At 28.2% G+C, this 25,733-nt stretch overlaps 6 protein-coding genes across 9 annotated transcripts; 3 read left to right on the top strand and 3 right to left on the bottom strand.

The window, feature by feature from the left end:
* Nucleotides 1-171: 171 nt before the first annotated feature.
* On the bottom strand, nt 172-4,303 carry LOC117209145 (zinc finger and BTB domain-containing protein 24-like). The gene is made up of 4 exons (XM_033450827.1): nt 4,184-4,303; nt 3,099-3,291; nt 2,823-2,999; nt 172-950 (listed from the first exon to the last, which is right to left on the bottom strand). The coding sequence occupies exons 2-4, from the start codon at nt 3,279-3,281 to the stop codon at nt 282-284; spliced, it is 1,029 nt and encodes a 342-aa protein (XP_033306718.1). The 5' UTR covers nt 3,282-3,291; nt 4,184-4,303; the 3' UTR covers nt 172-281.
* A 1,055-nt stretch (nt 4,304-5,358) lies between these two features.
* Nucleotides 5,359-10,297, top strand: LOC117209142 (eukaryotic translation initiation factor 2-alpha kinase). Of its 2 annotated transcripts, XR_004487856.1 has the most exons (14): nt 5,359-5,666; nt 6,216-6,339; nt 6,411-6,585; nt 6,673-6,829; nt 6,908-7,082; nt 7,154-7,415; nt 7,519-7,623; nt 7,722-7,905; nt 7,969-8,074; nt 8,170-8,375; nt 8,472-9,204; nt 9,271-9,615; nt 9,701-9,891; nt 10,045-10,297. XR_004487856.1 is itself a non-coding variant. In XM_033450821.1 (13 exons), the coding sequence occupies exons 1-13, from the start codon at nt 5,542-5,544 to the stop codon at nt 9,806-9,808; spliced, it is 2,805 nt and encodes a 934-aa protein (XP_033306712.1). In that variant the 5' UTR covers nt 5,359-5,541; the 3' UTR covers nt 9,809-10,297. The 2 variants fall into 2 exon arrangements, 1 of the variants encoding a protein (XP_033306712.1); XM_033450821.1 differs by having other exon boundaries at nt 9,701-10,297.
* Nucleotides 10,298-10,488: 191 nt separating this feature from the next.
* Nucleotides 10,489-14,348, bottom strand: LOC117209143. Of its 2 annotated transcripts, XM_033450824.1 has the most exons (15): nt 14,258-14,348; nt 13,959-14,192; nt 13,723-13,889; nt 13,598-13,649; nt 13,329-13,523; nt 13,099-13,263; nt 12,570-13,000; nt 12,306-12,509; nt 12,089-12,235; nt 11,682-12,005; nt 11,466-11,616; nt 11,239-11,392; nt 10,988-11,172; nt 10,809-10,923; nt 10,489-10,735 (listed from the first exon to the last, which is right to left on the bottom strand). In XM_033450824.1, exons 1-15 carry the CDS (start codon nt 14,325-14,327, stop codon nt 10,591-10,593), a joined length of 2,739 nt encoding a protein of 912 aa, XP_033306715.1. In that variant the 5' UTR covers nt 14,328-14,348; the 3' UTR covers nt 10,489-10,590. The 2 variants fall into 2 exon arrangements, with proteins under 2 accessions (XP_033306715.1, XP_033306714.1); XM_033450823.1 differs by having other exon boundaries at nt 10,631-11,392; nt 13,344-13,523.
* Nucleotides 14,349-14,567: 219 nt separating this feature from the next.
* Nucleotides 14,568-21,156, top strand: LOC117209009 (nuclear pore complex protein Nup154). Of its 2 annotated transcripts, XM_033450561.1 has the most exons (27): nt 14,568-14,657; nt 14,945-15,125; nt 15,204-15,341; nt 15,440-15,536; nt 15,620-15,783; nt 15,871-16,016; nt 16,102-16,367; nt 16,440-16,690; nt 16,766-17,019; nt 17,094-17,267; nt 17,362-17,470; nt 17,546-17,757; nt 17,834-17,931; nt 18,005-18,194; nt 18,265-18,359; nt 18,417-18,513; nt 18,584-18,661; nt 18,734-18,930; nt 19,015-19,162; nt 19,243-19,475; nt 19,577-19,724; nt 19,794-19,886; nt 19,969-20,089; nt 20,168-20,272; nt 20,359-20,476; nt 20,555-20,677; nt 20,799-21,156. In XM_033450561.1, exons 2-27 carry the CDS (start codon nt 14,990-14,992, stop codon nt 20,923-20,925), a joined length of 3,918 nt encoding a protein of 1,305 aa, XP_033306452.1. In that variant the 5' UTR covers nt 14,568-14,657; nt 14,945-14,989; the 3' UTR covers nt 20,926-21,156. The 2 variants fall into 2 exon arrangements, with proteins under 2 accessions (XP_033306452.1, XP_033306453.1); XM_033450562.1 differs by lacking the exon at nt 14,568-14,657 and having other exon boundaries at nt 14,734-15,125.
* Nucleotides 21,024-22,085, bottom strand: LOC117209012 (histone H2B-like). The gene has a single exon (XM_033450563.1). The coding sequence runs from the start codon at nt 22,001-22,003 to the stop codon at nt 21,632-21,634; it is 372 nt and encodes a 123-aa protein (XP_033306454.1). The 5' UTR covers nt 22,004-22,085; the 3' UTR covers nt 21,024-21,631.
* Nucleotides 22,086-23,845: 1,760 nt separating this feature from the next.
* LOC117208971 (histone H2A-like) lies at nt 23,846-24,492 on the top strand. Its single transcript, XM_033450524.1, has one exon. The coding sequence runs from the start codon at nt 23,945-23,947 to the stop codon at nt 24,317-24,319; it is 375 nt and encodes a 124-aa protein (XP_033306415.1). The 5' UTR covers nt 23,846-23,944; the 3' UTR covers nt 24,320-24,492.
* The last annotated feature ends 1,241 nt before the right edge of the window (nt 24,493-25,733 follow it).

Below are 25,733 nucleotides of genomic sequence, written 5' to 3'. Positions count from 1 at the left end.
ATTTTACAATAAAAAATCAATACTTTCATATTGATTCAACCTTCTTTCAAATTATAAATCTATTAAAAGATATAAACATATCTAACAATAAATAACAAAAAAAATCAAGAAATGTGTAACTAAATCTTCAACTTTTGATTTATAACCATTTTCTTCTCCCCCTTTTTTTTTAGTTTTTTAGTCAATAAAGTATTTAAGTCAAATTAAATAGCACAAAATTTATGTTTTAAATAAGATGTGTCTAAAACAAAGGGTATAATATAAACCAAGGTATCTAGTTTCTATGATTTCGGTGTACTATATCGTGAACGTTTTTGTGACGACGCAACTGGATGTCTATAAGAAACATGTTTTCTAAGCGCGTCTCGTGATCTTGATACGTGTGAACAAGCTGTACAGCTGTACGAACTGTTACTGTGTGTCTCCATATGTACCCGCAAATTATATTGATTACTTAATTGTTTTCCACAAATAAGACAAGTGACACTAGATTTATTATAATTCTGAGAAGTTCTACTGCCCACAGACGTTGTCAAAAACTTGAAATTCGCATCCCAAACAGGAGGAGGCTTTATATCTTCCACAGGAGTAATTTGATCTTCTAAAACAGGTGTGCTCTCATCTATTCCAGCTTCCGAATATGCTTTTTCAGCATATTTGTTGGTAGAAGCATTAATGGAAGGAATACTGACTTTTTCTCTTTGATTTAACTTCGCATTAATGGAGTAGTAAGGCTTAGTCTTCACACAATAAGATATACTTTCTTGATCATTGAAGGGTTCTTCCATGTTCTCAGCTACATCTGTATCTAGAACCGTTTCTAAAGGTTCTCCACCGCTTATGACACTGTCTTTATTTTCTTTTTTTATCGGCGTTTCGGCTAATGTTTTCTCCTGCAGTTGCGTTGGTGAAGGTTGAACGTATAAACCATTATCGTGTCTTGAATTTTTCTGTAAAAAAAAGCCAGGGGAAGAATGTATCGTAATTGTAAAAAAATTGGAATATTAAAATTGAATTAATATAATTGAATTCCCTTTATCTTTCATATAATTACACTTTTACGTTTTATCAAGTATTCCGAAATATTCCTGTTCTACCTAGCCTCTAAGATTAAAGATCTTTTAATTATAAGAAAGAATTGAAATTTAATTTTTTAATTTTTCAAACACATCTTTACAATTTTATTTTTGCAGTAAGTTATTCTGTAGAACAATTTTCATGCACTGCTTCCTTTATTCACTTGTATTTTTCTTTTCTTGTATAGAAAATAGGACTGTTAAGTATTTATACATTAATTCTAAATTTATTAATTCTAAATTTTTGTTATAATCACCCTTGACTAAAATATGAAGCATTATTTTAATGCAAAAAAAGATACACAATATGTAGAAAAGAGATTTAACTGTTCTAATATATCTACTGAAAGTTTTAGTCATGTAGAGAGATTTTTGGATAAAGCTATTTTATACCTGTAAACTCATTCTATGGGGAAAGGTTCCATGGGATGCATCCACTTGCATTTAGTTGCAACACACACAACGATCTTGATCTCGTGGATATCGTTTATATTCATTATCGTTCCTTCGATGCACGCATGAACATAATATGTGTAGTAGGTAATTCCTTCGTGTGATACTTCTTGAGGAACGACAGTGAATGTATTTAAGTGACCTGAACAAAACAACACGATCAGAGGGTAATATAAAGATTAAAGAAGGGAAAAGCGAATATGCAACTAGCTTTAGAAATTACTCTGTTGCAATTCTGTATAAAGGAAGAGGTATTTTATTAATGTCTATGTATTATTTTTGCAATGTTTAGTTGTTTATGTTTATTATATGTGTGAATGTACCATATTATATAGTAAATGATGAAACAGTCAACTTTAATTAAATTAAATAGAAATGATAGACATCCTTTGAACAAAAATTTTTGCTTTATAAAATAATATGATCTTTGAAAAATACCAATGAGCATAAAAATCATTTTGTTGAGTATTATATTAAATTAACAAGTATTAAATAATTGCACTTACTGAATATTTGAACAAATTCAATCAACAAGTCATTAATATTGACATAATTATTATAAGTGAAAGTGTAATTTTGTCAATATATAAATAAGTCTACATGTTTTTGGAAAACAGGTTACAAGGAAATTACAATTATCAGCAAGGAATTGCTAATGTTTAAGGCACTGAAGAAGATACATGCTTTGTTATGTATGTTTTTTACAATTCACACTGAGACAAGCTTCACCAGATAAGGAATAATGATTTATCAAATAATACTATTACCTGTCCCTATTATGTAATTAATAAACAATAATTAATTTAATAAAATTTAATAACAATTAGTGAGTAACATTTGTTTAAGAACCAGCTGCACATAGTGCTATTAACATTTCTAAATTAATTTGACAAAAGCTAAATTCTATTCACAGTTTTAAATTTTAAGATAAGAATTTTGTATCCAACTGAAAATTAATCATCAAATTTTACTATTCATATATTACCACATTTTTCTACACTTTAAGAACAGTTAATTGCATAAAAATTACATTTAAAATGCAGTCATGCTACTTGATGTATAAAGCATTAATATAAGAGGTTTGGTAGAACAGTCGTGAAAGAAAAATAGAGAAGAATATAAATTTTCGAAGTTCAAAATATGCATTCAGAAAAAAAATTTATATGTGTACATTAAGAAATTCTTACAGCGCAATATTAACTACAGTACAAACTTACCAATCCAAAATGTTTTGTGTAACCATTGCTTTGTATTTTTACTATATTAATCAAAAACGTAGATGAATTTCCTTACCCCAGCTATATCAGCTAATCCACGAATATGTAAAGTATCTGCCATAGCCAAAAGTGCAGGTAATTGCTCTTGATAAATATTTACTTCACCATTATACATAAATGTGACAAGTGCACATAAATTTGCATATTCCATTCCTGGTAATACAATTACAGGATGTTGCAAAGAACTTAAATCCTAAAAGTTGATTCATATAATTTTTGTTGATTAAGTTTAACAAAAAAACAAAAGGTAAAAAAAGAAAATGTTTAGCAATTTAAAAAATGCATCTAATACCTTAAATAATTCTTTAAAGTAGTAACTACAAGCAGAAAGGATAATTTTATGTGCATGTATGTGTCTACCACCAGCACTTAATGTGACATCTGTTAAATAACCACCATCAAGCAGTTTAGGAAGAGAACTCAACAATGTATTTTGAAAATTGTGCCATCGTAAACAAAATTGTTGGCCCTCCATGTTTTATATACTGTAAACCAAAATTGCACAATCTTTTAAAATAACATTTCATATTTTACAATGGTTACATTATCATACATATAGAATTAAACAAATTTAATAATTATTATTTGTTCAACATAATTTGCAAAATTCCAAAATTTCCAAACATAACGATTAAGCAGAAAATGAAATTTATAATTAGACTGTGGATTTCTATGCAAATTTATATTTTTATGAACACAATTAATAAAGATTTATTTTCTTTATTTAAAGCTATAACAAGTATTTTACTGTAGATATATTATATATTCTGTATATTTTTGCATCTTCAAATTTCAATATACATAAATGCATAAAAATCCGCTCTCTATTTATGATATAATCATAAGACCATAAATTACACAAACAAAGCTATCTTAAAATAAAATAAACATCCATAACTATGAACAAAAAGTTACATAAAGTAGGTACAAGAATACTATATTTTTCTATACCATCTTCTAATCATATACATATATCTTTACTGAAAGAAAAAGAAAATAATTAAATTAGAATATAAGAAAATTGAACCTTCAAATGCACAATGCACCGCCTTAAGAAGGTTATGTGTCCAAAACTGTTAATAAAAGATGAAAAAAATTTGGTTGTAAATCTGATTTGATCTATTTGCGCCGGACGGGATGGTAGTTGGGTTACTGCTGGTAGAGCAGTTCAAGAGACAGACAATACTATTTATTTAATCAGGCTGCAGGTTCCAGCCAAGTCTATTATTGTACTTTCAGGTATGGCTGGAGGAAAGAACAAATATTGACTCGCAATTCATATGAAACAATCAAACATTTTTACCACTTATCATTCTTATAATAATTCGTCAACGTCACCGAATTAGAATTAGAATTCTACGCGTCACTTGTTCTTACCTCGATAAAGATTATTTGATAAAATCGCCAATGATATTCTTTACGAGACACTTCACATCCATTTGGCAAACTTCGCCATAATCACCAGTAACGTAGAAAAAGTACAGTAGCCTATTCAACGTCGACATACACTGTCACCTATCGACATATTACAGAAGTATTCGAAATCATCGCTGAAAAACACGAGCAAGAAAATGATTTATTTGATTATTTCTTTTTAATTATTATTTCTTTTTATTATTCGCTTTAGTGGATCATCTTCTTTTATTCATTATGAATATTGATTTCTAGTCTCCTTTATAGATATGGCTTTTTTAAATTTTGCCAGTAATGGACATTACAAAATATTTAATTATAAATACGGGATTTGATATCTGATAAACTTACAGAAAATTATTTACATATGTAAATAATTAATTAAAAGGTATTGTTATACTACGTTATATAAAGTGTAGAAAATTTTGGAATAAATGGATTTTGAATTATTAAATTAAAAATATTATATTAAAAAAACTATTCGTTTTTGTTATCTCCATAGCCTTTTTAAATTTTTTTTATGAAAGAAGAACTAACTATTCTTATATTATATGAAATCTAGAAAATTTTTAAATAAATGGAACTTAAATTATTAAATTGAAAATGTTATATTTAAAAAAAGAAAAAAATTAATAAAAAAATATTCTGTACTCTATATTTTTATATCTTAAAATACTATACAATTTTCTTTATGCAACATGTATATAATTGCGTTTTAGAGAAAATTTTTTTTAATCTCTTAATTTTATTAAATTGTAATCTTTATAGAACATTTGTAATACAATTCATATTATGTACCTTTTAAATCCCTTAAATTCATGTTGTTTAATAAGAAAGATTATTTTATATCGTTATAAATTATATTATTGACTGATTAATAGTTTTGCAAATGCATTTGTACATTATATGTTTTGCTGATTGATGTGAGGTATTTCTAAATATACATATTCTTCTCTGTTAATCTCTTTAAATCTCTTCCAGTCTCTTTTTCTTTGAATTCATATCACTCTTTAATTCCTTCATTTATATCATTATTATTACTTATAAATAACGTAATTGAAGATGTAAACAATATTTTAAAATATTTAATCATATGCTATTTCTCTTGTATGTTATTTTGCACGTATGCACAGGTGAGATGGCGCTAGAACTTATGTTTTTTGCGATTTATCAGTTTACCATGATTCGTTGTTGTATGTTGAACGAGCAATATCTGGCTTATTTTTATCGTAATATTCGATAAAAATATTATACGTATTATATTTTAGCGTAAATGTCAGAGCAAAATGTGTTTAGTTAATCAATCGCTTCGAACTTAAAAGATGTCTTTTACACACTTATGGAGACTAACACTTCATTTGTTATGTATAATTTCATTCAGATTTCCATTCATCGATAGCGGCGATATCAAACAGTTAACGTTTTGTGAACAGAAATCATCTCGCAGGTAAATAAATACAAATTGCTTTGTGCACATATTTAATGTTGAATTCAATGTACCTGTTACGCATATTTGTAATTTGACCAACATTACTTGAATCAAAATGAATGATAACACCGTTCAATTGTTGTACACCAGCCCATTAAGGTATTTATTATATTATGGAGTGTTTGTATGAACAAATACCTGAAATGATTAAAAAATGTATATGCTTATTAGGTACCATGAAATTTTACTGCGAATTACTTTTTACACTTGTAAGAAGACGTAGAAGCTTTATTATACTTTACTGTATCACTTTTAAAAATACTTTATTTATGGAATAAATTATTATTTTTATTAATTATTGAAACTTTGTAAAATATGTCATGTAAAATAAACACAATCAATCAAAAAAGAGAATTTTATGTTATATAAAGGAGAATTATATTCTGAATATTGTACTACATTCTATTACATAATTTTATTTTTATTTTATTTTATTATATTTGTAGATAAAGCATCATATTATGTATTCAATGTAATAAAATATAATTTTTTATATTTTTTTTGCAGTTTGTTATTTGTAAGTACGTTGGATGGGAAGATATCTGCCTTAGATGCTAACAATCTTGGGGAGAAACAATGGACATTAGAATTTAATGAACCTATGCTATCATCAAATATTCATCATAGAGAAGTAAATAAATATTGAATATATTTTACATTTTTAATATTATGGAGAAATATTAAACTTTCTTTTTGTTATAGCTTAATAATAATGGAAAATGGGTTCGTCTAATTCCATCTTTAAGTGGTGGATTGTATCAATTTGATGAAGAAAGTTTAGAAGCAGTACCAGTATCTGCAAGCCAGTTGTTGCATTCATCTTTCCGTTACTCTGATGATCTAATATTCTCGGGTGGTAGAGAAGTAAAATCATATGGTAAATATTGCTAATATGTATCTATAAATAAATAATTAGTAATATATAAAACATAGAAGAGAAAAATGAAATATGTATTCTTACTAGGTGTTTCAAGCATAACAGGGAAAATTTTATATGAATGTGGTATCAGTGGTTGTATTAACATCACAGATGGAGAAACATATATCAAACAAGAAGTGATCATTGTTCAAAGATTTCAACAAACTGTAAGAGCAGTTGAACCTCGTACTGGTATTGAGAGGTAAATTTCATAAAATATAAAATTCATCAAATGTTGTTAATGAAAAATATTATATTAAATGAATTTACATTGGAATAGATGGAACTTCAGTGTAGGGCAACATGACTTAGTACTTGTTCCTTATTCTGATATGTATTGCCAAAATAAAGTAACACCTCATAGTTTAGATATTGAAATTAAAGTTACTGTACCTGATGGTTTAGTTTGGGCTGTTAATAAGAATGACCCTACCGTGAAATTGTGGCAATATAAGGTAATTTAATTAATTATAGGAATAAAATATATTTGCTAAGCTGTACTGATTACATATATTGGTATTGTTAGTTTGATTCTCCAGTTGTTACTATATGGCGTGAAGATGCAAGTACAAAAGGCAATGGATATAAAAATTTGAAGGAAATTAATTTATTTGATAGTACACAACGGTTTTGGAGTACAGATTTTTCAGCTAGTCCAGCACTTTATTTGGGCATGCACAACAGGCAGTTATATGTACAAGAAAATACAGAACTCTATAAATCATTAGATGCATCACCAAGGTATATGCAGCATACGAAATATCCATGGCATCCTCACCCTGCTATTGGTATGAGAGCTTGGTTTTATCCTTCATTAAATATGTCTACAAGTATAATATTATGGTAGAACATAATATATCTCAGATAATGTAATTAAACAAGCTCTTCCAGATCATTCAATAAACAATAATAAGGAAGATGATGTATTATTTGAAATAACTGATGCCCAAAGCATCACTGCATTATCAGTTTTATATAATTCGGAATATGTAAATGGTATATACATATAAAATATTAAGATTTTGTTAATAGTAAAAAACAGACTCATACTTTCAATATTTGGCATTAATTTCTTTGATACAAATTTTTTTTAGGAAATGGATTTTATTTGTATTCAACAGATCAGTTAGAATTGGACAATAACAAACAATGTAATCATACTACTTCAAATTTGATGGTTATCAAAGAAGAACGGAAATCGTTTAAGGAAAATAATACTCAAGGAGAGGATGAGGATACTCCTGTTCAAATTATCATTGTATCATTATGGTATTGGTGGTATGTAAAATGAAATAAAAAAGGTATAAAATATTAATTCTTAACCTAAAATCTTTTCAATAGGAAGGAAGTTTTAATAATATCTATTACTACTGCGATTTTATTAAATTTTATGTTGACACAACGTCTATTAAATGCTACAACAGTTGCTAAAGATGCAGCGTTTCCGGTAAAGAATATTATAAATCTTTTTAATATTATAAAGTTTAAAAATATTGATCTTGAACATGAATTAAAAATATTTATATTTATATGGAATTTTAGCCTTTAATAGTTGAAAGACATATAGAGACAAATAAAAATAACCAACCTACTGATGAAAAGGAAATCGATAATTTTAAATCACGTTATCTCACAGATTTTGAACCAGTGGATTGTTTGGGAAAAGGTGGTTATGGTGTTGTTTTTGAGGCAAAAAATAAAATAGACGATTGCAATTATGCTATTAAAAGGATTGCTCTACCAAACAGGTATAAAATTCTACAGTGTGATTTGATACAGTACAGTCAAACATGAAAAATAAGTACAACCAAATTTACAAGCTCTTCCTTTGTTTTGTTCAACAGTACATATTCAAGAGAACGTGTAATGCGAGAAGTAAAAGCATTGGCTAAATTGGATCATCAAAATATTGTAAGGTACTTTAATGCATGGCTCGAGTGCCCACCCTTAGGATGGCAAGAAAAACATGATCCTCAGTGGATAAACAAGATTACATCGCCAAACTTAGATTTTACTTCAGAAGAAATTCATATGGAAACAAAAATGAATAATTCTGTTTGCATTAATGTCAATCAGACTGATCAATCATCGATAGATAGTGCTTGTGAGGCCTATGAATTGAATAATGATTCGAATGACGATTCCTTTATTGTGTTTGTAAAATCCCAATCAGAAAGTCAGGATGAAAATCTTGTTAGTATCAGTAACTCTACTACTAAGAGTTCTAGTTCATCTCATTCCAGTAACAGAGTTGAAAAAGTAAAGTCAAAAGCTACTAATCGTTCATATTCTGAAAGCATTATATTCAAAGACACTGGCAGTAGAGTGCCAGGAAAAGAAGTGAAGAAAAAACGCCAAAGATCATTTTCTTTAGATCTGAATAATAAGTCGAATACACGTAAATCTCCAAAAATGTTCCTTTACATACAAATGCAATTGTGCCAAAGGTTAAGTCTCAGAGAATGGCTAAAAATGCAGTCAATACGAGATTATAGTCGTGTATTAAACATATTTCAGCAAATAGTTGATGCTGTGGAATATGTTCACTTACAAGGACTTATTCATCGTGATTTGAAGGTAATCTGAAATAATATTTTATTCCGCGAAAGTAAAAATTGTTGTCTTAAACGAAATGAATTTCAGCCTTCAAATATATTTTTCTCTTTCGATAATAAAATAAAAGTTGGAGATTTTGGCCTTGTAACTGCAATAACAGAAGGTTACAATGAAGCTCATACTCCTTCAGAGAACGAAGACGTTACATTTAGAAATAATTTACATACCGCATATGTCGGTACTCATCTTTATATGTCTCCTGAACAAATAAATGGTCAGGGCTATAATTATAAGGTCGATATCTATTCTTTAGGAATTATTTTATTTGAACTCCTCATTCCATTTGTTACTGAAATGGAAAGAATTGTTGCCCTTATAAACTTAAGAAAGTCAGTGTTTCCAAAAGATTTCAGTAACGATTATCCGGCCGAGGTAAGGAAATCATATAGTGTATCCTTAAATAATCTTAATTTCTGTTTTGGCTAAAATATATCAATTGCAAACATCTTATTTTTAGTACAATTTGTTGAACATGATGTTAGATGAAAATCCTAGTAAAAGACCTACAACATTAGGCATTAAAGCAAAGCCACCATTATTAAATTATGAAATAGCTAATAACTAACTGAGGACTCAGTATAGATGAAGATACAAAATTGCATTTTGAATTGTCTCAATTAACACAACATTCTTCTGTGATTAGTAATGGTAATAGTGAATCCTGAGAAACAAATTGAATAATTATATTCTCATAATTAGTTGAAATATAAAAAAAGATGTAGCTATACGTCCTGTGTAATGTATTTATATATTATCTTATATTTTTTAATATTATTGTAAATTTTAACGTTATGTTAACAGGGGTACTTGCTTGCCTTGTTTTATTATAAAACAGCATTTATTCGGAATTACCTGAACGAACATCAATTCACGTAAACAATACAAAGCGTGAAATAAATTTATGATTTTTTGGTAAAGATTCATATATTGGCTGTTTTGTCTTATATTAAATAATTGACACTTGCAACATTTTTTGCTGTATTGTCTTTAAACTGTAAATATAAGCTGCCATCACTGTAAGACAATACTTGTATAAATATATTTTTTATATTAATTTGTAGCATCTAAATATTTTCCTACAAAAGTCGTATTATTTCATACTACTGTGACTTAGAGAATATTGATATTACCTTCAATATTGTTGAAAGTAGTTATGTCTACTGTTACAATTAGAAATTTATATAAATGTATTTTGTAATAACATTAAAAGAATATGGGAATTTTATTAATTCACTAATTAATACTTCTGTTTTTTATAAATTCTGTATTACAAAATAAGTTATTAGTGTACTAATATGTTAATTATATTATTAATATTACTTCTTGTCCTTTGTCTAATTAAAAAGCTCAGTTATCTTCTAAAATTCTTGATACAACTTCATTTGCAGCTTGCTGACTACCAAGTAATGTTACACCATTCTTAGATAAGATGAAATTTATAGTGGATGTGGGATTGATGTTAAGCATTTGTGGAAGTCTATAAAAACCATGCCTAAAATATCATATGCTTTATTTTATTTCAGTTCTAACTTCTAGTTTTGTAAAATAGTTCATTAATTAATTACCCATTTCGAGCATCCTGAAATATTTCTAATAAACACCAAATTATCAAGAATATGAAACACATGATCACAACTTTACAGATAAGACTCCATTGTTTCCAAATTGTACTTTCAAATTCTAAGAGATCAAAGTTTTTTACAAAACATAAATAAATTATTTTATTTAAAAACGACTGTATTACCTTCACTTTTGTTCATCACAGTAATACCAAATGTAAAGAGAGTTGGACCTAAATCTTTATTTGATTTATTTCTATGATGATAAATATGACACGAATAAAAGTTTTCTATTGTATCACGAGTTATATAGCTTGCAATACTAACGGTACTAACTCGTCCATCATCTTTCAGATTGAAAAAATCATTGCTTGATGGAAAATTAAATATTACAAAATCAATATAAAAAGTACAATAGTGAATTTGACATATTTACTTGTTTCCATAAGATTTTAATAATTTATCCATTATCAACCATAGAACATATGTCTGTTTAGAAAATGTGTGTTCTTTTTCAAGAGGAATTGTATTATAGACACATGATAATTTAAGTTCTTGACCTAAGAGTAATGGTATTTCTTCATAATAATCTAAAATATTATTATGTGGAATTATATTATTGAGTTTTAGATATCTTTATAATACTATATTAAGAATTATTACCAGATATACTAATAGTACGGCTAGAAAATCGGTTGCTACTTATTTCTAGAACTGGTAATGATATAAGATCTATTTCTTTTCCATTTATGTTGAGATATCCAAGAGTAAAACTTATTTGTGGTATGTCTACACAGTTAGAACATATCTTCCCCTATTATAAAAAATTGTGAATTTCATATATGAAACAGATTTTTTCTTTTAAATAAAGTTATTTACTCTCATATCATCACGTATAGCTCCTAAGAATATGTCAGTTCTTGATGTAATTATTGTCTTTGACAAGGTTAAAGGTACATATTTCTTTTCATTTCCATTAATTTGCATATATATGTTTTTACCATCATGAGCTATTACTATTTCAAACCATTCTCCTATTAAAATATGTTCCATACTTTCAATTGCAGTAGAAGTTTCTCCTTGATAAAATTTCAGCTTTACTTTTCCCTCTTCTAACAATAATAAGATATATTTATTGAAGAAATCATCTGGTATTGTTGCTATAAGTCCATTCAGGCTCTCTATTTTTATAGCAATTATAATCTAAATTATAATGATTATAAAATTATTATTAAATAATAGCTTTGAAAATATTATTGATTAAATAGCAATTGTTAATTTCTTACTTGCCAATATTCTATACTTTCTGGACATGATACTGCAACTGAATCTGTTAAACCAATGTTAATAAAACCTTCATTGTCATCTCCCATCAAATATCGAACATTGTTACTACTGGATAAAAGATTTACATATTTTGTACTGTGATTATCCTAAATGATATTTTATATTTAAAATATATTTATTCACTTAATATTGCAGAACTGAATAAATATGAATAACTTTTGATGTATGGAGTTGAACAAGTGCAAAATTAATTGTTAGTTCTTGAATTTGTCCTTGAAATCCTCCGACTTCCATTGCATGATCCAAGTCATATGAAATTGGAATGCATGAAAAAGAAGTAACTTTATGAAAACCATCATCAATACGTAATACTCCATGTGTCCCATATATTGCAATTAATATTACATGCCACTGTCCAATCTAAAAAACAACATAAATCAAATACAAAACAATTAATGTATAAAATAAAACATTTCTTACTTCCAATTTGGTCTCATGAATTAAAGCTAATGTACAGTCAGCAATTTGAGATAAAAGTACTATCTTCCCATTTTGAAGAAACAATTTAACGAAGTCACACATCGATCCTTTACAATCCTTTTCAAAACGATAAATAATCATACCAAAAGGAGACAGTGGTAAAAACCTTAGATACATATGAAGCAACCGTGAAGGTCTTCCAGTTTTGTCATACTGCAGACTACTCCTTTCAGTAAAGTGTACTACTTCATGTAATTTATTTATACATGGTTTAGTAAAACACTGGCGAACTTCAGAAGCTGAACCAACACAAGATGTACCGTTACCACTCGGAGAAGGATTGGTACACATTCGATTTCTCAATTGTGTACCAATCCCACAACTTGAAGTACAAGGTGACCAAACCATCCATGTTGACCACATTCCATTTACTAATAAAAATTGATAATTATAAAATAATTTTTACAGATTGTACAAGTTATTTCTAGAAAATGTACAATATTGTATTTATATAAAATAACATTCTTACTAGAACAATTATTAATTATACAGCCTTTTATATCTTTGGATGGACCTTTACATGAAGTTCCTTGCAAATTTTGCGTTTCTGAACATAAGCGTTTTCTGGTTTGAACTCCACTACCACATTTTACACTACATGTGCTCCACTCATTCCAATTACTCCAAGTGCTCCCTATTGAAAACAATGAGATAATATATAATTTAGAAATTATATTCCATATAAATTAACACTCAGACCTTGGGAATTTATACCTGAGAGTTTCCTGCAGTTAATCCCCACACAGCTTTTTATTTCAAATGCCAAACCACTACACATTAATTTAAAATTTGAAGGAGTTGGACTATTACAAATTCTTGTACGATATTTTTGTCCTTTGCCACAAGTTGCAGTACATACCGACCAAACTCCCCAAACACTCCAACCACCAGAGTCTGAAAATGTTTTATTATTCACATGCATTCATACATTTATGTAAATATTCATATGTATTTAATTATTTATTTACTTGGACATCCAATATCATATTTAACACAATTCATAGCATTCCAGTAAAGCATCTTTATAGAAGGTATATAAAAATATTATTTTTAGATTGTTCTTTAAATAACTACAAATTCTATTGTTTATTACCACATTTTTTCCAAGAATCTTTTCTACAACAGAAAATGTACAATCGACAAGAAAACATAATTCTATTAAAGCTGGTAATTTTTTATGAAATTTCTTTACAATTTTCAATTCTCCTTTACGTATAGGATGAGCATTTACAACTGTTTCGTAATCATTCATCATGCATCCTAAAAAAATATTTATTACATTAAATTACATGTAAAATTATATTGATATTCTATTACTTTAGGTTGTACCAGTAATTTGACAATTTTCAATTTGATAACTAGGACCAATACAAGGAGCTCCATTATTTGAAGGCACAGGATTATCACAAGTACGTCGTCTCATTCTTTTTCCTTTAAATCCACATTTCCCAGAACAAGAACCCCATGGACTCCAAAATGTCCAGCCACCATCAATGGGACATGAATTATCAAGTTTTAATCCAAGATTGCAGTAAAGGTTTTGCATTGCATTCATTACATTATCTGCAATAAAAGTATTACCAATATATTAAATTATTAATATGAAACATATCTGATAAATCTTTTACCAGTGGCACCAAGAAAAATCGGTGAAATGAGAAATATTAGGAAAAAGATTGTAGATGGCAAGATTTTCATTATATGTAATAATTTAGAAAATAAAATATAATTATTATTATTGTATTATGTACTAAAAGTACTGAATCATAAAAAAAGATAAGTTATATTTTATATTTAGTATATTCCTATTTTAAGCGTAAATTGTTTAATGCATAAAGAGATTCAATTTGAATTCAAACATATTTATCTCCTATGTACCAGATAAATTCAAGCCAATAAGATTCATTAGTTTCGCGTATGCGTATATAGTTTGTATGATAATACAACTTAAAATTTACCTGTGTGGCGCGAGCGGCATAAGCCTCGTGAATGTCATTAAAAATATATAAATAGTTCTAATAAATTGTAGTAAGTGTTTCTTAAGTAAAATGAATACGTTTTTATTTTTAAGATGCAATTATGTTTTTAAAAAACAATACAGTAGATCCTATTATTTTCAATATTATTCAATGTTTAGATAAATAAATAAGTCTAACCTTTAATCACAGGATGTTTAGACGAAAAAGTCAGATAATTATTTATAAGTACATAAGGATAATGATATTAGTTGATAATAATTATATAATAATAATTCACGTTAAAACTTGTTAATACCCTTACTATTATCTTATTTCTATCTTTTTGTTTGAATTTAGTTCTGTGTGTATTTAATATTTAATTTTTCCCTGTACCGTACAAACATGACCCTCACTGAAATGGAACCGCTTAAAATACACTTAGATGCCTTAGAAATGGCAGGGAAAGTGGTTGATATACACATTACAGCTGATAGCAACTTTCCATCCTTAATTAATCTTATGAGATATAACGTACAAGGTAAATTTGTTGTTCTCTTGTCTCTTGCATATTTTTTTATTATTCTATGTTCTATAAAGAAACTCTTTTTTGTTTTAGGTGGACCAACTGTTAGTGGTCTTGATGATCATGATTATCCAAATTTAAATGGGATGTCATTATGTTTTCCTAATATAAATCAAATGAAAGCATATAGTAAAATTTCTTTGCCATCTGAGATAATGGAACATTTTCATCGTATCCTTTTATATAATTGATCATTCTTTAATATTCGTAATATGCATGTTTTGTTTGCTTCCTTATATAAAAAATATAATTTCTTAATATTTGATTAGATATGCAATGTCATTGTATGATGGGTCTTTTTACAGAAATTTCAAAAGCTTGGCTTACAATTGATAGTGATATATATGTTTGGTCATATGAAAATGAGTAAAAATTTATTTAAAGTTTATAAAATATTTTCTCAAGGTATCATAATTAAGTAATTAATATTTATAATGATATGTTTTTAGGTCTGATGTTGCATATTTTGATGGATTAAATGAAACCATTATAAGTGTAGGTTTAGTAAAACCCAAAGCAGGGGTGTTCCAATCTTATGTAAAATATTTGTTGATTCTTACAACTACAGTGGAAATAACTATTCTTGGAGTTACATTAACAGAAACCAGTGATGGTATAATACAGTTTCAGTTTTACTTGAAGATTACATCTTTTCTAAATCTTATTGTTACCTTATTTACTGTTTCAATTTTCAATTTAGGCACTTCACCAGAAATGCAACTAGTTCCTGAACCAATTTTCACAGTTGCTACGGATGGGATTGGCATTACAACAATAGCTAACACTAATAGTGGGAGAATTTTCCTTGGTGGTAGAAATGGATCCCTTTATGAAATATATTATCAGGTAAACTTTGCTACACAAATATGAATATAAAAATAATCAATATAAAAATCATAATTAATCACTTTAATATCTGTTCGTTATGTAGGCAGAAAGTAGCTGGTTTGGGAAACGTTGTAAAAAAATAAATCATTCTGAAGGTCCATTATCATTTTTAGTTCCATCATTTGTCACTATAGCTTTATCAGAAGAAGAAGCAATAATACAAATTTCCGTTGATGATTCACGAAATATTTTATACACACTCGGTGATAAGGGAACAATTACAGTTTGGGATATCGATAATAATGGTGCGTCCAAAGTCGCGTCTTTGTCACAAGCTTCCTTAGTACAAAACGCTGTTCATGTTGTTAAGTATGTATATTTATACAAAACCTATTTTTAAATAATTGAAATTATAATTCATATTACATTTATCATTTTTAGAACACTGGATAGTAATAATTTTCGACCATTGGTGAGCATATCAGCTATTACAGAGTCAGAATCAGTACATTTAAACTTAGTTGTAGTTGCAGCTACTGGAACACGCTTTTACTTCAGTTGCACTGCAGTTGCTAATCCAACAATAAGACCTCAAGGTCTGCAGTTAATACATGTTAGATTGCCACCAGGTTATGCTGCTAATGCTACAGTAATGAGGCCAAGGAAAGTACAAATGGCACATTATAGGAAAGGTATACATTCCAATATCTTTTTGTTAAGGACATAATGTTAAAATTTATATACTATGCAGTATATATCTGTTATAGGAACATTAATTCTTGTTTGCGGTGGAGATACAGAAACTGCTTTATGTTTAAGTAATGATGCTTATCCATTCACAAATTATTTAGCTGAAACTCAAAGTCCTTTATCCCTCGATAGTCCCGTATGGGCAATGGCAGAAATTCTTGTGGAACCAGCTATATGTATTGAAAAACAAAGTATTACACAAGAAGAACCTCCTCTTCTTGTAAGGCAGCACATGGAAGCGCCACGAAAATTTATCTTTTTGACTTCTCAGGTATATAATTAATTAAAGGTCTGTAAATCTATTAGATGTAGTTATTTACAAGTTGTTTATTTCTTTACTTACAGGGTGCCATTATTTATGTTCAAGTTCGTCCAATGGATATCTTAAAGCAGCTTCTATTAGAACAACGTGGTCCTGATACAGAAGCCGTTCGCGCATATTTTCAGTCGCAATCATTGGAACAAGCATGTGCGACTTGTCTTATTTTAGCCACGCTTGAAAGTTCTCAAAATGCTGAGGTCCTGATTCAGATTAAAAATTAAGATCAAAATTTAATTATAAAAATTAAGTTTTGTAAAATTAGAAAGTAATATTTAATTATAATTTGTATAGTTGGCAGAATGGGCAACAAGAGCATTCTTTTTATATGGTAGTCAACGAACGACAAGCATTGGACCTGCAATTGATGTACATGGTACTAACTTTACTAATATAAATACAGGTATTACATTAATTTTATATGAAAGTTTTATTTTTCTTTATAAGTTTTTCTGTATATAGTTTATGAATGTCATAGGAGATATGCGCACATCGACACCGAGAGTTCCAAACTATGATTTAAGGCTTCAAGGATTTCGACCTCATGCACCAGTTGGACTTAATACAGACATTTCTCTACAACAATTTTCTGCAAAACATAATGGTTTATATCTGTATGTAGGAAGAATACTTCGACCAATATGGAACATGCGTTGTATTAAACAAGAAATTATAAACAACAAAACTCAGGTGACTTAAATTGGTATAAATTTTTTTCATTGTTTTTGTTTCTGTATATTAACCTTTACTCATATTATAATTTCAGATCTCTAGTACAATTTCAACAAGACAAGTTAGCTGGATTCTAAGTCTTCTGCAAGCATTAAGATCGTTTCTCAATAAAAATACCCACATTACTAAGCAGTATGTATCTATATACTATTTCAACAGCTTTACAAATGATTAAATTTTATTTGAACTACTTATCGATTTTTAGACATGGTACTACTAGAATAACTGATGGATTTGAAACAACTATACCTAGTCATTACCAAGAACCAATAGTCGAAGAAAGGAATTCTTTAGCTGCATTAAAAATTTTCATTACTCATGCTTGTGAAGTGTTAGAACTTTGGAAAATTTTATGTGAAAACCATTTAAATAATATTGTAAATTGTTTATCAAAGGTTAGTCAATTACATATTACAATTTTCTTTAAGTTGAAAATTTTATATTAATATTTATAATAATTTATAGGACCAAATTAATCAATTTTCTACAGCTACATTTCGAGATTTAATTTTAATTGGACATGAAATTTCTTCATTATTGATCATTCATCTTATAGATAGGTAAGTGAACTAAATAAATAATAAAAATCCGGTGTACTAATTTTTACAAATCTACAGTTATCTTGGAGATAATGCATCTGTTGATGCTGTTAGTCAAAGATTACGAGAAGTTTGTCCAAATTTATATAGAAGTGAGGATGCTGTTTGTTCTAAGGTACAAGAAGTAAAATTAAAAGAATCATGATTTTATTTTTATATATTGCTAACATTTTTATAAATCGTAGGCTAATGAAATAATTTTGAAAGCAAAAAGTTGTACAAATCCAGAAGAGAAGGAATGCTATTTGCAATCTGCTTTAAAGGTAAACATTCTAATATTATGTATAACATTATTTATACAATTTTATGCTCTCTGTTTACATTCACATTCTTAGCTTTGCAAAGAAGTTGCTCCCAGACTAAATTTAAGTGCAGTATGCCAACAATTTATCGCTTGTCAATTTTATTCGGGTGTACTCGAGTTATGTCTCTGTTGTGCAGAAAGAGTAGACCCTAATAATGCTGCCTTACATTATTATAAAAATAATGAACCAATCGAAGATCAAGAAGGAAGATTTGCTTACATAAAAAGGTACTGATTATAAAATAACATTTTAATAATTGTATGTTTAATATATCACATATTCTAATTATTCAGATAATTTTTTGTATATAGATTAGAGATTTATAAAGAATTCACCACGTTATTGGATCATCTTTATAATCAAAGCATTTCTAATCCATTGACACCTACCATACCCAGTAAACCTGGTCCTCCACAACAAAATGGCTCAACTATGCCTGTTACACCAGCAAAAGAAATAGTAAAATATACTTTCCTTTTAAATTATATTATTTCCAATAAATTTACTGGATCTTTTACATAAATATTTATATCTTTTAGTTGCATGACATCATAACTGACGCATTACATTCCAAGTGTGAAATTCTCCACGCTTCAGTGTATGCTTGGATGATAGAAAGAAGGCTTCATGGAGAACTCGTTGCTCTAGCAGTACCTTCTTTAGAAGCTTATCTTACCCGAGTCAATGCGCCAGACTTGCTGTGGCAATTTTATGAAAAAAATAAAAATCATGCTGCTGCAGCTAAAATATTGGATGCTTTAGCAACTAAAGAGTACGTATAACGCACATAACTTTGATTAAATTTACACCTCTTTTCCTGATTTCAGGAAACTACTTTTTATTTTCATTTTCTTTTCTTTTCTTTAAATATAGATCAAATGTAACATTATCACAGAGAGTTGAATATTTAGCTCGAGCAGTGGTTTGTATGAGAAGTGACCAGGCTGGATACGCTCCATACCTTGGCATTTTTTTACGTGAATTAGAAGACAAAGTAGAAGTTGCTAGAATACAACAACAGGTAAGCGATTATAAATATTATGGCAAAATCTATTTAGAATATGATTTGTATGTTGTCATCATATTGTAGATATTAGATACAATTTGTAACCAACATTTAAGCGGTAGACTCAGCGATGAAGCATCTAGAGCATTAAAGTTTTCGTTACTTGATATAACAAAGGTATGATCCAACCATGTATGTTATGAATTAAGATATTTGTATGGAACTTTTAGGATTCATATCTGTTAATCATTCATTGTAGTTGTACCAAGAATATGCGGACCCTTTACAATTGTGGGAGTGCAAATTATCTATAATTCATTGTTCTGGTCATCAAGATGCAATGTTAATCCAGGAAATTTGGACTAATATTATAAATAATGGTATTAACATTCTACCTTATACATTTATATGAATGAAAAAATATCTCGTATTTACGTTTTGATAATACATATTTACAGAATTAAAAGATGCGTCAACAGCAGAAGATAAAATGACTATTTTAATGAGCAAAATTATATCCTTGGGACAGGAGTATTCAGGATCACCACACTGTTTTCCAGTTGGTAATAACAAAACTCTTTTATCACCATTATGATATAATGAAAATATAATATGAAATGAAACTATAAGATGTATTATATTTTTTCAGACTTCCTAGTAAAACAGTTAGAAATAAAAGCATGTAAGTTAAATGTATCAAATAATGGAATTATATCTGGGTTTTTACAGTTAGGAGTATCAATGGAGGATCTCTTAGATATTTACAAGTAAGTAGAATATGTTTATTGATAAATCCATTTCTTTATATTTTACTTAATAAATAAATGCATAATGTTTGTTTTCAGAATGATTGGCAAAGATACTCGAACTTGGTTCAACGAGGGAAATGATTTTCACCTTATCGAATCGACTGCAAATTTAGTTAATTACTTTATATCTCATTCAAACATTACCAATACTTTCGTTAAGTAAGTACATTACTGCATCATGAAAATAAATCAATAGATAATCATAAAAATAATTATGACAAAATGTGACGGTTACTTAATTTCTATTCGATTAATGTTAAAATAATTGATTGAATTGCAGACGAAAAATAATAACGAAGTGCCAAGACGTAATTTCAAAGTGTTTAACTACATTGTATAGCAAGCCTCATGGACAAGAATTAATAACGAAACTTAGATCGATTCAAAACGTTTTAATTCGTATGTAAGAAAGAATTTCTACTGTTTTTATAATAAACTAACATTTCATAAATTCGTATAAATCGTGGAAAATTAAAATACAAAATGACTGAAATACTTTGTTCCGTGAGAAAAGGATTTTATTAAGACACAATATAAAGTGTAAATACGAAGAAACCACAAGTGCTCAAATGTTGTCATAAATATTATAACGTCTCTTTCCATTAATAAAAGTTACGTGTATTGATATTTATGATGCAGATCACCTCTTTTTTTGTTACATTATGTGATAATAAAAAAATTTTACTTATTTTACATCTAATAGTCTCTGAGGCTTTTGTCTTTTCAGTTTCCTATATTTTATGCTTACTAAAAACATATTTATGTAAGATTTCAGTTATGCATTTTTAGAATGATAAACTAACATCGTATAATAAAAAATTCTTATTGCATCGATAACAAGTATTAAGTTTTTGGTATTAATTAAGGTATGTATGAATGGAAACATTCTCAAGCCATTTTCAAGACATCATCCTATTTCATACTACAAAACAGTCATAATGAATTTTAAAAACTTTTTGCAAAGGATATACAAATATGTGTAACTTATGTTAACTATATGCGAACAATGTTCCAACATTAATATAATTTGGTGGCCCTGAAAAGGACCATTTCTTTTGCTTATCAATCTTAAAATTCAATGCCAGTTTATTGTATCAATTTAGATATATCTTCTTATTTGGAGCTGGTATACTTGGTGACTGCTTTAGTACCTTCGCTTACTGCATGCTTAGCCAATTCACCAGGTAACAGTAGTCTCACAGCAGTTTGGATCTCCCGAGAGGTAATTGTAGAACGTTTATTATAATGCGCCAATCTTGATGCTTCAGCAGCAATACGTTCAAAAACATCATTAACAAAACTGTTCATGATGCTCATTGCCTTGCTAGAAATACCAGTATCAGGATGCACCTGTTTCAGCACTTTGTAGATATAGATAGCGTAACTTTCCTTCCTTCTCCTCTTCTTCTTTTTATCGGCTTTGCTTATGTTTTTCTGAGCCTTACCGGCTTTCTTCACAGCTTTTCCACTTACTTTTGGCGGCATGTTGAATGCAGAACGCTTCAAAATTCAATACTTCTAACGATGTAACCGTTACAAGAGTCGGTTGTAAATTGCTGATCCAATGCCAACCCTTCCTTTATATAGCCAAATCACGTAACAGCAGCGCGCCAATCAGGGCACTTCATGCTCGCTAGATGGAATTCCTCGCCACGCGATTGGCGCGCTGCTGTTGTTGTTACCTGGAAATTGATTTCATAGAATGTATTCCACACATGGTTACGTGCGTTTTTATGTGCTTTAAACGTTGAGTTATACTCATTTTTTTATAAAAGTGTATTTTTTACATTCTATAAACATTTGATATGACTAAATTAATTCATTATATTTAAATGATAATATGAATATAATTATAATTTTGAACTATTTTACAAAGAATATTATGTATATTATAGTATGATATTAATTAATCGAATATTATAATATGATATAATAATTGAAAAATAGTGATCTTACTTGCCTTATATGATGAATGAAGAGGCTGAATTAGCATAAAATAGATTTTCTTATAGAATTTTGGGTGAATCTGTAGAAATTGGGATTTGTTATGCAATCGTTTTTGGTAAAATATTACCTCCAGATCCAAAGTTTAAATATATGGATTATTTAATGATAATGAATTATCATTAAATAGTTGTACGATAGAAATAAATGTTAAAAAGTAGATAATGAACTTTTTAATAAAACGTAAGTTTTCAGTATCATAAAGTCGATAAAGGAATCGATTTTAGAACTATTCTAAATATATAACCATTGTGAACTTTGTAAGTACTTTTATCAATGAATTTTCAAAACATATCACAAGTAATGATATTAAACTTTGTAATAGTAATAATACCAAATGAAAATATTTTGATTCTAGAGTCGATATTATTCCGAACAAAGGTATTACATATGTAATTTTATTAAGAAACGACGAAATTAAATCAAAGTTTGTGTTTTTTACAAAATTGTACGTATACTTTTATTACAATACTGTACAAAATAAGTATTGTTGCCATACTTTTATTTATAGCTATACGTTGTATATATTACTATATATGTAATATATAAAAATATTATATATACGAATATAATATTCAGTTTCTTTTTCTCTTGTATAAATTTTTCATTGTAAAGAATTGTTCTTTGTTATGTCAGACGATTATACATTTTGTGAGTTTCTTAGAGAGCCACAGATGTTCGTATTACAAGCGTTCTAACATTCAAGCTATCGCCGGTTTACTGAAAGAGTAACACAACCAAGAAAAGTAAATTTTTCAAAAAATTGATTAGAAATAGGTTGTTTGAAGTAAAGAATTATAGTTTATTTAACTTTCTTATATCAGCTATTTACTAATTTCTCGTAATGAATAGTTTATGATTCTCGAGGATCTATGACAAAATATTATTTAAATACAGTTATACTACAGTATTATTTAACTATTACTTGCTACTATAAAAAAATAATTAAAATGGCTTTGTAATTTTCAAAAATGTCAAATCCTAAGAAATAATGTTGTTGAAAAAGTGAAAAGGAAGAAAAGAAAAGAAAGTTATGAGATATATGTACGTACTCTCATATTTACGAAATTTTTATGGAAATTATTTTTAAATAGAAATTTCGAACAAAGATAGTTTATGTAGATATATTAAACTATTTACCCTAATATTTTTTGCAGGTTATAGAATAAAATAATTACATATGCTGAAAGAGAAAGAGCGCGAAAAGAGAGAGAGAGAGAGAGGACATAAAGCGGTTGTACGAAACATCTGTTTCTTGTCACCAATCACAATAGAACTTGTTAGTGATTGGTCCGGGAGTAGGTATCGCTGCGCCTATAAATAGCTGAAATGGTAAAGTCGAAAACAGTAGTTCCCTGCTTGTTGCAGCGAACAGTTGTAACGTTAGTGATCTGTTTGTTTATATCCAAAAGTTAACCGATAATGTCTGGTCGTGGGAAAGGAGGAAAAGCTAAAGCTAAGGCAAAGTCTCGTTCGAACAGAGCTGGACTGCAATTTCCAGTTGGTCGTATCCACAGACTTTTGAGAAAAGGAAATTACGCTGAAAGAGTCGGTGCTGGAGCTCCAGTTTATTTGGCTGCAGTTATGGAGTACCTGGCTGCTGAAGTTCTCGAATTGGCGGGAAACGCCGCACGAGATAACAAGAAAACTAGAATTATTCCGAGACATTTGCAACTTGCCATCCGCAACGATGAGGAATTAAATAAACTTCTGTCTGGTGTTACCATTGCGCAAGGAGGTGTTCTTCCAAATATTCAGGCTGTACTTCTGCCAAAGAAAACCGAAAAAAAGGCTTAGACTTCAGACTAATAACATAAATGGCCCTTTTCAGGGCCACAAATACTTTTATACAGGGGAACATATCTGTTTGAAAACAATTTGTATTTTAACGTAAATTTTTGATACTAAAAGTATTTGATTAAATGAAGTAATATTTATTTTGTATAGGAATTCTATAGATTTGATATGTGAATTTTTTATACTAAAAGTATTTGAATAGTTAAAATAACAAATTTGTTATTTTCTATAAGAATTTTATAGGTTTATACAACACGTGAATTTTTTATTTTTGAAAACTATTGAGTAATCGAAATTACGTCTGTAACGCTACATTAGGAATTTTGAATATTGCAAAATAAATGTATGTGGGAAGGAGAATTGGTTCCTTTTCTTTGAGTTGTGTTTTTTCATATATATATTCCATTTTTAAATACACCTGTTTAGTATAATTTTTATCTTATAATCTTTGGTAGCTAATGTTAATGATAAAGCTTCTCTAACTTTAATGCCTTTGTATTCATTCATATTATTATGAACTTAGAATTTATTTTTATACTGAAGTTTCTTTGCTTTAAAGTAGGTTTTCTAAGAACTTTAGGATTAATTTCTTGTACATCAATTTACAATATATTTAAAGATATTATCTAGTATTATTTAGTTCTAGCAATTTTAACAAAGGGAAATTGAGATTACAATATAACTTAAATGTTGATAATACACTAACCTATGCGCCATTGGTTTTTTGCTATATGAACCTATTATTAAAATTAAATAAATTATGAGTCTATAACAAGTTCTACAACTATGTTAATAATGAAAGAGAGGAATTCATTCATTTTCGTCATCCTTCACTTCTTTTTCTTTATTACAACTGAAATTTAAAGTTTTAATTTGCGACCTGACTTATCTTACATTTTAAATATCTAATTAAATATATATAAAATTGCTCTTATATAAATTTCTAATACATATTATAAGCTTTGTCACAAGTAGATCTATGGCTTAAGTATTTATAAATAGCATTTATAAATAAATAAAAATAAATTGATTATACATGAGGTTCACAATATTACATTGTGATTTCTGAAGGAATCTGATAAGGAGTAGAGATAAACAGAGTGTCTATAAGGATATTAAGAAGAAAATTTGTCTACATTTCAAAACTATAAATAGAATTTTTATTTAAGTGTACAAAACTGTTCATTTATAGGTAGAATAATTGCAGTATTTTTATTTTAGTAAAAAATAAGCGGACATTGTAAAATAGCTTTATGTATATGTAAACAGCGTTAATTATAAGTCGATAGAACATAAATTAGTTGAGTTATATGTTTTGCCATACAAACATAAAGATTATACTCGACGACACACCTTAGTGATACTAAAATAATGATAGTAATAATAATAATAATAAATAGAAATATTGTGTGAT

The sequence above is a fragment of the Bombus bifarius genome, unplaced genomic scaffold (genome assembly GCF_011952205.1).
Source record: "Bombus bifarius isolate JDL3187 unplaced genomic scaffold, Bbif_JDL3187 scf7180000008165, whole genome shotgun sequence".
Classification (NCBI taxonomy): domain Eukaryota; kingdom Metazoa; phylum Arthropoda; class Insecta; order Hymenoptera; family Apidae; genus Bombus; species Bombus bifarius.
The sequence above is the reverse complement of the archived record's forward strand: the minus strand, read 5'-3'. Positions and strand labels throughout refer to the sequence as shown.